At 40.3% G+C, this 11,091-nt stretch overlaps 1 protein-coding gene and 1 long non-coding RNA gene across 2 annotated transcripts in view; one reads left to right on the top strand and one right to left on the bottom strand.

The window, feature by feature from the left end:
- The first annotated feature begins 117 nt into the window (after positions 1-117).
- Positions 118-1,154, top strand: LOC109279517. Its single transcript, XR_002086213.1, has 2 exons — positions 118-241; positions 493-1,154. It is a non-coding gene; the product is annotated as an uncharacterized LOC109279517 (long non-coding RNA).
- A 444-nt stretch (positions 1,155-1,598) lies between these two features.
- The window catches only part of DZANK1 (double zinc ribbon and ankyrin repeat domains 1), a 28,936-nt gene continuing 19,443 nt past the window's right edge, over positions 1,599-11,091 (bottom strand). The window contains exons 13-20 of the mRNA XM_009281563.2: positions 9,085-9,188; positions 6,884-6,958; positions 5,853-5,949; positions 4,552-4,640; positions 3,225-3,305; positions 2,516-2,643; positions 1,992-2,066; positions 1,599-1,734 (exon numbers count right to left, since the gene is read on the bottom strand). Of these exons, the coding sequence (XP_009279838.1) occupies positions 1,599-1,734; positions 1,992-2,066; positions 2,516-2,643; positions 3,225-3,305; positions 4,552-4,640; positions 5,853-5,949; positions 6,884-6,958; positions 9,085-9,188 (785 nt within the window). The remainder of the gene's footprint in view (positions 1,735-1,991; positions 2,067-2,515; positions 2,644-3,224; positions 3,306-4,551; positions 4,641-5,852; positions 5,950-6,883; positions 6,959-9,084; positions 9,189-11,091) is intronic.

An 11,091-nucleotide genomic window follows, 5' to 3' on the forward strand; every position in this document is an offset into this window, starting at 1 on the left:
GCGGCAGAGGTGGAACCGCTGCTGGTGACCGAGATGCCTGGCAGGGAAGAACGGCTGCGTGTGTCTTGCTGTGAGCTACTTTTCTTTCTTTTTTTTTTTTTTTTTCCTTTTCCCTCTTTTCAGGAAGGAACACAAAAAACACTCCGCGGGCTGCGCTTTTCTCTCCCTTCAGAAAGATCCTACCAACCTGACACTGCAGGAATTCCTGAAGCTGGACAAAGAACGAATGAAAAATGCAATTGTACGTACGCATCTGTACCGTGATGTTCTTCTACACCCCCGTGACTCTGGAAGTGTTACTTAGTTTCTAGTTTTGGGATTGTTTAGCTGGCCTCTTGGTTCCTTACCACAGTACTGCCAAAGTGGTTTGTTGCTTCCCGACTCCCGGTTCTCAGCCTTTGCCTTGTGGGAGACGTAGCCCACTTTCCCCTTGAAGCTGAACGATGCTCAATTTAGTGGTAGACAGTAATATGTTATTTTTATTCTTTGCAGAAAAAAGAAATTTCTCAGAAGGTGACCGAGGTTGAAGATGCAGCCAAGAGTGTGCGTCGTGACATAGAGAATCTGGTCCCCTAGGCTACTGTAGCTTCTCACTTGCCGGTGACATCTGTCTTGTATGTCTGCACTGGCACTGCCAATTTGACGGAATGACTGTGTTTCCCGAGACTGCTTTCAGAATGGCCGTCTCTGTGAGAAGCAGGCTGAATTCTCCGTCACTCACCTGAGTCTGTCTGGGAAGTACCTGGGGTTTGATGCCCTGCATACGTAATCTTTTTTTGCAGGGATTCTCCTGTTCTTCCTGTTGGTTCAATTAAGGATTACTACTTGTGGTTTTATTTGTTCTTTTTTTTTTTTAAACCCAGTTGTTTCCATTTTGGAGATGCTGGTAGCTCTGGTGCAGAAACTTGTGTTTCTTGCAAGAGCTGGCAGGCACTTCCATTTTTATACTGAATATACCAATGCTTTTGGATACTTTTGGAAATAAAAAGGGGAAGGAGTTTTAAAACTCCTTCAGGGATTTAGGATTCTGGCTAATAATATCTAATTATACCAAATCTTAGTGTGCCTGGTATCCTTGTAAACTTCTATTTGTAGTTGGCTGCTGCCTCATGTTGGTGCATTTATAAATAAAAGTTGAAGGCAAAACTGCAAAGTAATTTTACTCAGTTTTCTGGAGGAAAAGAATCTAACCTTTAATGCAGTGAGCTGCACTGAATGCCATTTTAACCTCAAAACAGAAAATAAGCTAATCAAAGTACAGCTTGCAGTGCTATTACTTGAGTGTCAAACTGTCTTAAGCAGTGTTCATCAGGTCTTCTTAAAACGTCCTTGTGCCTTAGAAGGTTTGGTTGGTCTCTCTCCTTGCAGAGGTTTGGAAAAGAAAATAAATCCTGCAGAACAGAGCGCAGACAGTGAAGAATTGTGCTCTGAACTGCTGGGAAGGAATGGGGGAACCTTGTACAAAATAGTTGGCTGTTACAGGGCCTGAGTTGATTGTACGGGGTTATGAAGTCTGCAGACAGAACTGGACGCGTGTGCTTAGGTGCTCCCAAACTCAAAGAACCTCCAGCTCCATCTTGGGGAAAAGGCGGTTGCAATCACACGCTGATGTCCGACATTCCCTGTCCAAGCTTACTTACGAACAATGAAATAACTTCATTATTTCCAGCTGTAACAGCCAAATCGTATGCCGATTGCCCTTTTGCATTCTTCTTTTTTATGCTTGCATTGCAGCTGTAAGTAAAGAACAGATTGTTTTAAGCTACTTAAATTCATTCCAAGTTACTGGAATTAGTGAAGTGGCTTGTAGGTAAATGTTGATGCAGAGTAACTTCAGAATTTCTGGATGCCTCTTCCTGCAGGGATACAACTGTGAGATGAGAGCGCTGAGCCTCGGGCAGGCTCTGGCCCTTCAGTATTGCCAACTAGATCTGTGCAAGCAGACTGTGGGTAGCCTGTAGCTGAGCTAGAGGCTCAGCTGCAGTACTTACTGTAGCAGGACTCGGACGCACTCCTCTCCCTCCAGTCCAAGCAGAACTGCCTCATGGAGAGCAGTGTTGTTGTGCCTGCATAGGAGGAATGAGCAATGTACTTATTACTTAAGGACACTGTTCTGGCACATGGAGAAGTGGTCTAGCAAATTAAACTAAGGAAAATGAATAGGAGGATATAGAATACACTAGGAATTGCAGTGATTTTTTTTTTTTTGTAGGCTTTAGTGTGGTTTATTGTATTAAGTTGGAAGTGGATAGGGGAAGGAGTTGAATAGAACAGCAGCTTTCCTAACAGAAATTATGAGAAATCTTCAAAGCTGGCAGCTGAAAGAAGGACTGTGAATACTATTATCTTTGCTCAGTTGCAGGTTGGCTTTCTTTAAATTTGGCTTTGAAAGGAGCTTCTCGACTACAGATTTGTGGAGGAGAGGTGGGAGGTTAATCCTCTCTAAAGTTGGAGCACAAGTGCTTTTTTGGTAAAACTTCAAAAGACCCGAGGCAAAGAATCAATGCTCACTTACGGTCCTGACTGCTGGTCAATGTCAGCACCTTTCTGCACAAGAAGGGAGATTGCTTCTGCGTGCTTGTTAAGGACAGCAACTGTGAGAGCAGGTCGGTCCTCGTCACTGATGCAGTTTGGGTCAGCTCCCTGGAATGCACAGGAGAGGGAAGGTGAGCTGTTAAAAGCCATAAAGATTCTTCAGCTTCCACCTTGTTTTAGTATTATGCCAATTTGGTTTGAAAATGGACTTTATGCTCAAGACAGAAATGTTCAAATTGTGTGGTATTTTTTTCTTCATGTTTCTTCTGAAAATGTTTGTCATCTAGCTCAAAGCCAGAGTAAATGCATGTAACAAGAGCAATAAAACTAGATCCCACAGTCAGGATGCACCGTACCATACAGCAAAAAGGTAGAGGTTATGCTTGCTTTTGCTATGCAGAGGACTTGACCCTAAACTATAAAATTGATGTATTTTTCTTTCTGTATGGCCTTGACAAACCCAGAGGAGAATGGCTTACACACTGGCCAAATAGAAATTTGGGGAGAACATATACAAATGTAAAATAGGCTGCTGCTTCTCTAAAATGCTCTTTCAATCTGAAGACAGTCAGTTGTATTGCAAGGATGTTGCCTCCTAAGCATAAAGTTGAAGTTGCATACCAAGCTAATATTCATGCAGTAAATGGTCAGTGAGTTGGAAAGGGAAACTTCAGCAAGCAGTAACTTACTTCACTGATCAATTGTTCTACCAAGGTGATTCTTCCTTTCCCATTTGGACCCAGTTCGTCCAGCAGTTGTCTGGACTCTGGCTGTGGAAACACAGAAAATAGCCAGTAACATTTCACATAGTGAAAATACAAGCAGGTAGGCCGTATTCTGCCTTTGAGTAAAGGTGGAAAATGCACACAGTGGCATGAATGCAGTGTAGCTGAGCCTCAGTATTACTAATCCATGACCCTTCTGTGGGAATGTCTTTCTGAATCTGAGCAAGTGTTGGATAACCCAGGCTAATATCTCACTATTGAGGTCTTGATTCAGCAAACGTATCTGCAAATGATTAGCTTTACATCAATGCAGCTCTCCAGGGCTGTACAAACATCTGCTTACCACAGTAAAATTAAACATGGGCACAAGTTCTTTGCTTTAGGATTAAAGGTTGAAGCTTCCAGAACTTGTGGAAGTATTTTATTTTAAAAATTAATACGTTTTGCCTCACAGAAGTTAGTTTACTAAATCTTAAAACAACAAAGAAACAACAAAACCTAAAACCTTTTCCTTTTATCTCTTCCTAGCCTTCCACCTCTTCCTCTCCCCTTTTGAAGGCCCAATCACTTGACCAAGCATTTTTATCTCTGGACTCATCACAAAGCTCTATCTTCCTCCACCTGTTGAGTTGGCTAATGGATCCAAGCTTAGACTAACGCACGTTTCCCTTTTGAAATTTTCCATGCCATTACTGACAATCCATTTAGTAGGCAGTGCTTCCAGGATATTTGGTCTCTAGTGGAAATAAAGCCTTGCTTCTTGCATTAAGCTAGCCCTCGGTTGTGCTGACATCTCAGCTTGATGGGAAAACTGAGTTGACTTCAAAGCTTGTTGTGTAGATCATCTTCCCCTGTCTAGTTCACAGTCTGACTGTGCGAACAGTGGTTCTAGCACAGCCAAGGGTATGTCCTATGGAGTCAAACCAAGTAATAAGGGTCAAGGGAAGACGATAATGCCTCCATCTGATGTCGCTTCTGAGAAAAACCTGTAACAAAATCAGTCTGCAACAGTCTTTAGGCATAATGCTGTGTCAGTAAAACAGAATGGGTCCAAAAATGTGAGCAACAATCTAATTAAGCTCTTGGTAGCAACAATGTTTGGCTATTTCCAGTTCTGTAATAAAAGTCAGCTACCAATTTTCAGGTTTTATATTAAGTTGAACTTTTGTCCCCTTTCCTCCCCCCCACCCCAATCAGTGTTAAAAGCTTTCTGTTTTTACCCTTGGATGCCCTCCTTCATGTTAGTGCTGCTCTATAGGTAGTTTTTCCTGTACTGGCAGAAGATACGTACGGGGAGCTTATCTTCTTTTTCTGTAAGTGTTCTTGACTTTGTTCTCTTTATTTTGCCTCTTGAATGGAAAAGATTATGATCTTCTTTGCCTACCAAGAAAGGCAAACGAGTGTTAATTCAAAGCAAAGTCAGTATCCTAACAAGAACTTGGGGGAGAGATCTGGAAATAATTTATCCACAACAATATTTTATTTTGTGTTGAAAGCAATATTTATCAATTTTCTACAAGAGAAAGTGATGAAATATTTGTTGCAGATCAGACTGGTTTTAACAAAAGATTTACACTTGGGCAGACTTAAAAACTTGCTATTTTGAAATGAAGATTCAATGAAATGTGGAGTTTGGGGGGGTTGAGTCTTTTTTTTTAACTAGCTGCAGCTATTCAGCAGGCTTGACTCGGACTCATTATTTGTTTTGACCAAAAACCTTACAATTTTTCAACGCTGTTTAGCTCCCAAATACTTAAGAACAAGACTAGAGGACCTTCAGTAGATATGTATGTCCATTATTTTTAAAAGACACGATCTACCAATGTGCAGGAGGGTTGATAAGGAAATTCGCAGCATGTGGGGACCCTTTGAGCTGGTGCTACTGGAGTGCCTGGAATCACAGTCATATTATTGACACTCCAGGAAACCAGATCCCAGTGCCGTGGCTGCCGCTTGCCAAGTCTCAGATTAGAAGAACAAACTGGCTGAAACTTATACGTGAACTGAAGTATGTCAAATTATACTGTAGGAACTTCTGAATTCTAATGCTGACTTTACAGCTAGTTGATTTAATGAAAACCTGAGTCCAATATGAGATGCCTAAAATGCTGAGCTGTTACTGACACCAATGGGAGATGCAAGTTCAGCATCTTTGAAAACTAGGTCTAGAATTAACGTATTTCATCATTTCTTATCTTTGCCAAATGTGACGAAGCTGAAGTCTCTGGCACAGCTCAAAAGTAGAGATAATATTGACATTTATAGCTCCTATTGTAAAAGAATATGCAAAGCATCTGAAGTTTTATGACTATAATAAAGACACTGCTATGAGCTGCGGCTGCAGTTTACTGGCCTCTCCTGCTGTCCTCTAGGGATGAAGCATTCCCATGAGCTTTTGACAGAGTCTGTACAGTGCTTAAGTCTCAACTTGGCCACATTTTGAGACTTAAAGATCAACTTACGTAGGCGCAGAATGTGCCAGTATATTTGTTTGCCTATCTCAGTGTCTAACCTTTCAAGCGCTATTTCCGTGTTGTTGACTACTATATTTATGGTCTATCATAAAGACAGAGGGGGAAAAAAAAATCTCACCAAAACTAGTCTGACTGCCATCCTGTCCACCTCCAACTTCTGTTACAGTATTCAGGTAATGACTGCTGAACTTCACTGGTTTATTAGCATGAATATCCTGTAGAATCATCAAATGCAGGCAGTTAATCAGATTATCATGTAATGCTGTTACAATCTTAGTAGCACAAAACAGTGGTGTTGCATATGAAAAAATATATAGGCTTTTAATATTGGTCTCAAATTAGCATAAGACATTATTATATGCAACTGAACTGCTTTGAGGCAAAATAACGTAGCATTTTTTTCTAAACCTTGTGTTACGTATTTGTTTTGATTTTTAAAAAAAGAAAAAAGTGAAACAACCTCACTTAATGAGATGAAGATTCTCATCCGAATGAAAGTGTGTCTACCACTTGAGAGATCTGATTAACTCCTCACTTGTGAAATTACGTGATAGACCTTTTCAGGCACCACTCGGCAAGGTAAGCTTTTAAAGATTCTACACAAGAGATACAGTCTGAATTTTGGATCTTTGAAATGGTAGATTTTCATCTCTGAAAAGCTGAAATGAGTATGTGGGTGGTTTTTGGAACATGGTAATTCTGGAGGTAGGAATTTCGAGTGTTTGAATACAGTTAACAGGAGCTCTGGCAAACGTTACCTCCAAACTATGGAAAATTACTGCTTGTTTCTTAAGAGCACAATATGCAGACTGAAGAAAAGGAGGCTCTAAGATCGAGAGCTAAGGGGTGCTTGAATGATCAAACAACATCAGCTGAAAGAAGACTGTTAATATTAGTAGCAAACTAATGAAATGCAAGATGATAGCAACACAACCATGAAGTCTGGCTTAATCAGATAAAGATACCTGTTCAGCCAGCTGCAACAGAAGAAGAAAAAGATACCTTTCTCTGAAGCGATGAGTTAACACCCTCTGAACAAAAGAATTTCTTGTTTAGACCTGAATTTAAAATGTATCAGTGTTACACTGGCTGGTCTAGCAACAGCTTTAGACCAGCTACCTAACAACGGGCCTCATCCCCCGAACTGACCTTGTTAATGGCAAGAGCGTAATTCAATGTAATAGTGACTTCATAGTCATCCTCACGGATGGTAGCAGAATTAATCTAGAGGGAAAGAGCAGCCGTTAGTATCTCTTACAAAAAGTACACAGAAGTAGTTTTAGGCATAAGTCTTGCTGATGATGTTTATTATGGAGCCAATACAGAAAATCACACGTGGCCTTTGCCTACTTGTGATATCGTACCAACATTTCCCATCTGACTCAGCAAGGGGCAGGTGGTATTTTGAGTAACTGGAAATATCAGAATGACTGAAATGCCAAATGAATCCAAAAGATGTAATAATGCTACGTTTCATGAAAGTTCAGTCATTCTCCACCCAGATTTTGCAGCTGCATGAAAGGCTGTGTTGTCCTTAGGACTCTACTCCAGGAGAACTGGTTGCTGCTTTAGTTGTACCAGTCTGTAGAAGCACAGTCTGTAGTAAAATGTGGGCTATATTTCTATATATTTCTATATCAATTCATTGAGACAGTAGTGCTGGCAAGAAGGCTATTGAAGTTACCAATAAATAAGTGCACAAGGGATTATAAAGAAGTGGAATGAAGCTGACAATGCTATATTGCAGCAGGTTGAGAATTTTGAGAGAAGGTTAATTATATTTCTAATCCGCAGGAAAACTGAAAAAACAGCATTAAACCCAGACAGATGGCATCTACTTTGAATCATTTCTGTTACTTTTGGGGGCAGTAGTTTCAAGACAATAGAATGACAAAAGGCTAAGAAGCATCAGGAATAGCCTTCTCTAGGCAATTTAATATTTTTCTGGCATACGTTTTTGAATCCTCTAGCAAAGGAAACAAGTTGCAGTGGACCTATACTTCATCTCCATCAAGCAGGTATCTTTTACATTTATACTTGTACTACAGCTTCTGAACATATTGGTGGACCCAGTAGGCCTCAGTGGGTATAGAATGCAGATGCACAGTATCTGATGGAGCGTCATATCTCCCAAAAGTGTAATCTGCCAAATGATAATTAGATTTCTGACCCCCAGTATTCATGAACTTTTCTGTAGTCATTTCTATGTGTTAAAACTGTTTTTTTTTGACTGGTGTGTCACATCAGTCAGGACAGGCTAAGAAGTAGTGAGTTTGATCTGTAACAAGGGAGGCTTAGGTCAGACACTGGGAAAAAGCTTCCCAGTAGCTATGCCAGTTCAAGGAGTTCCCAACCCTACTTCTGCCTGCATCCCACTTCCAGCTGCGCACTGCCAACCTACTTTTGTACTAGCACTGGTGGCCTTTTTTTCCCTCCAGAGCTATTTTTAGCCTGGGTCAGTCGCTCATCCAGTCCGCAGGACATTGCCACAAGCAGTTGTGCTGGCAGCACCTAGGAAGCAGTGTGAGGGGATGCAACTCCTTAACCCAGCAGGGCTGCCAAAGAAAGCAATACAGTACTGCAGCTGAGCAGCAAGGATAATTGAGTGCAGAAGCGGACTGCCTGGGGCAATTGTGAAATCTCCATTGTTGGTGAGTTTGGAAAGCTTCAAGGCAAACATCTGTCAGGAACAGTTTAGGCAGAGTTGATCCTCCCTCAGGACAGCGACCAAATGATCTTTCAGTCATACCAGCTCTATCTTCTAGGACTCTTTAGGAAGAATCTCCATTTTCCACCTTCTTGCTATCACCCCTTTAATCATTTCAATGCAGTTTGGTGACATCCTGCAGACTAATCTCCAGTAAGAAAAGCAATGCCCTGTTCCTATGGTACTGGTATAGTTTATACTAGAAGTAGACTATGTAGCCAAACAGAATTGTTGCTATCTGCTGGTATAATCCAGCCCGGAGCAGAGGCAAGCATATCATTACATCCCATTTCTAGCAGGGCTTATTTAACTGACCAACTACACGGAGGTCAGTGATGTCTTCTTTTTCTTGATTGCTTGCTGTGGGATACTATAAAAGCAGCTGAACAAGGGCTTTCTGGCCCTCCTCTTATAGCTGTGGGGGGAGAAAAGAACAGAAACTGCCATAGGAAAGCATAAAAAAAAATCTTCAGTAAAAGACTGAACAAAAAAATGGAACGACAAAACAAAACAAATTACACACACAAACAGGTCGAGGTATAAAGAAAAGGGAGACATTTATTTTTCCAGTGTTTATCTAGCAGCCACAATAATCTTTTCATGAGGCTGCATAGGAAGATACTACTCACAAGCTCCTTCCTACCTTTCCCATTCGAGGTTCTCCAATCAGTGCCCTGAATTCAAGGTTGTTCTGAGCATGGCTTCTAAGGTGAGCGCAGACATGATCCAGCTGTTTTCTCCAGTAACCTGATCAGAGAGAGTTAAGCAGGAGAAAAATCCCTGAAATTGAGATTAACATTTCTTCTACTCATGTGATGGATGATTTAAAAGCTAGCATATTTTCACTGAGACAAAAAAATTTGAATTTTTCTTTAGAAAATTCATCTGATCAAGAAAAGGAGAAGCGAGTTATACCCTAAAAAAAGGTGAAATATTTTCACCTTATAGGTGAAATTATATATGAAAATTAACCTATATAGGTTATAATTCATTCTTAGGGCACCTCTATTCACAACAAAACCATGTCTCGGAATTGTCCTTTGGAATCAAAACTGGCCCTGTGTGAAGGAGAATCTTACACTATTCCAGATCATTAAAAAAAAGTACAATATTACAACTAAGCAATTGTGCATTATTGAATTGATTTTTAGTTGATTTGAGATCACTGGTAGGTAACAATAAGCCAGATCTGAAAACTGCAGACACAGTAACTCAACCTATACGGCATTCTGGTCTGTGTAAATTATTCCCCAAATAAATGCATTTCAATTATATATGGGAAAGCATATTAAAAGCTTAAGCATTCCTGCTTTTTTGCCTGTCAGGATGTCTGGGAGAGAGTCAGCATTCCTTTATGCTGGTACAGGGCATGAAACGTGAGGGGCTGAATGTGCCTGGATTCAAAACTCATCTTAAGCCATTTAGAGTTTTTGCAGTATGTCCAAGTATTTCTGAAGCAATGTTCTGTTTTCATCAGAGAAAGAAACAAAAGGACTTGTTCTCATTCTTAAGGGATTGTTATTAGGATCTGGCTAATTTTATTTTTGAGCATACTTATGGAAAGTAGAGTGTGATTTATTCTGTTGTAAATAAATTGTGTAGGCTTGGTAACCTTGTTTAACTTACACAATGAAGTTGCTCTGACCTTTTCCTTCCCTTCATGTTAAGTGAAGCTCAAAACTGAAAAGAAGCCAAGTCAGAAGAAAAGCGCTGCTCTGACTTCTACAAGAAAAGGCAAGTGCACAAGGCTTTTTGTGCTTGGAGGTCTCTTCCAAGATCGAACTGGTAGAAGCTATGACAAACTAAACCAGCAAGTCTTATTTGTTAGGCAGCTTTAAAGGAATATAAAAAAAAGGATCCACAGAGCAACATAAATTGTTCCCTGCCATGGTCTCACATGCAGAAACTAATACAAGTTGAAAATAGTAATTAAAAAAACCTAAGCCAGACTACTACTTGGTGAGTGATCCCTCCAGAGAAGTCGTCATTATTTACAGTAAACTGGTTCATAACTAGCCTAGATCCCCAGATTTTATTTCAAAAAATCCAGATGGCTGGGAACATATTCCTGCATGTTTGACATTTTATTACATCTAAAAGGACTTTTGGCAGCACTGATGGAGTACTTGAATTCATGCTGTCAATAGTTGATTACACCTATATCACACTGATTTACTGTTTGTTACAGTAGAAGAGGGAAGGCTTCTTTGTAAAGTTTACCTGGTAAATGACTTGGCTGCTGTTCAAAACAAAGTACAGCAAAAAAAGAAATACAGTACACATCAGAGGATTAGTGTTTTGGTACTGCTGTTATTTCCCCCTGTCCTAACTGTTTTTTTTAATCTTCACAAAAGAAAAGAAGGTTAGTTAATGGCTGATAGGTCAAGAAATAAAAAAAAACCCCCAACCTTATTTAATCACTTGTATTTAAAAACTTCAGTATCAAATGTCTGATACTATTTGAATTGAATCATAGAATCATTGAGGCTGGAAAAGACCTCTAAGATCATCGAGTCCAACCATCGACCCAACACCACCACCCACTAAACCATGTCCCTAAGCGCCTCATCTACTCGTCTTTTAAATACCTCCAGGGATGGGGACTCAACCACTTCCCTGGGCAGCCTGTTCCAATGTTTAACCACTCTTT

This window comes from Aptenodytes forsteri, unplaced genomic scaffold, assembly GCF_000699145.1.
Source record: "Aptenodytes forsteri isolate BGI_AS27 unplaced genomic scaffold, ASM69914v1 Scaffold283, whole genome shotgun sequence".
Classification (NCBI taxonomy): domain Eukaryota; kingdom Metazoa; phylum Chordata; class Aves; order Sphenisciformes; family Spheniscidae; genus Aptenodytes; species Aptenodytes forsteri.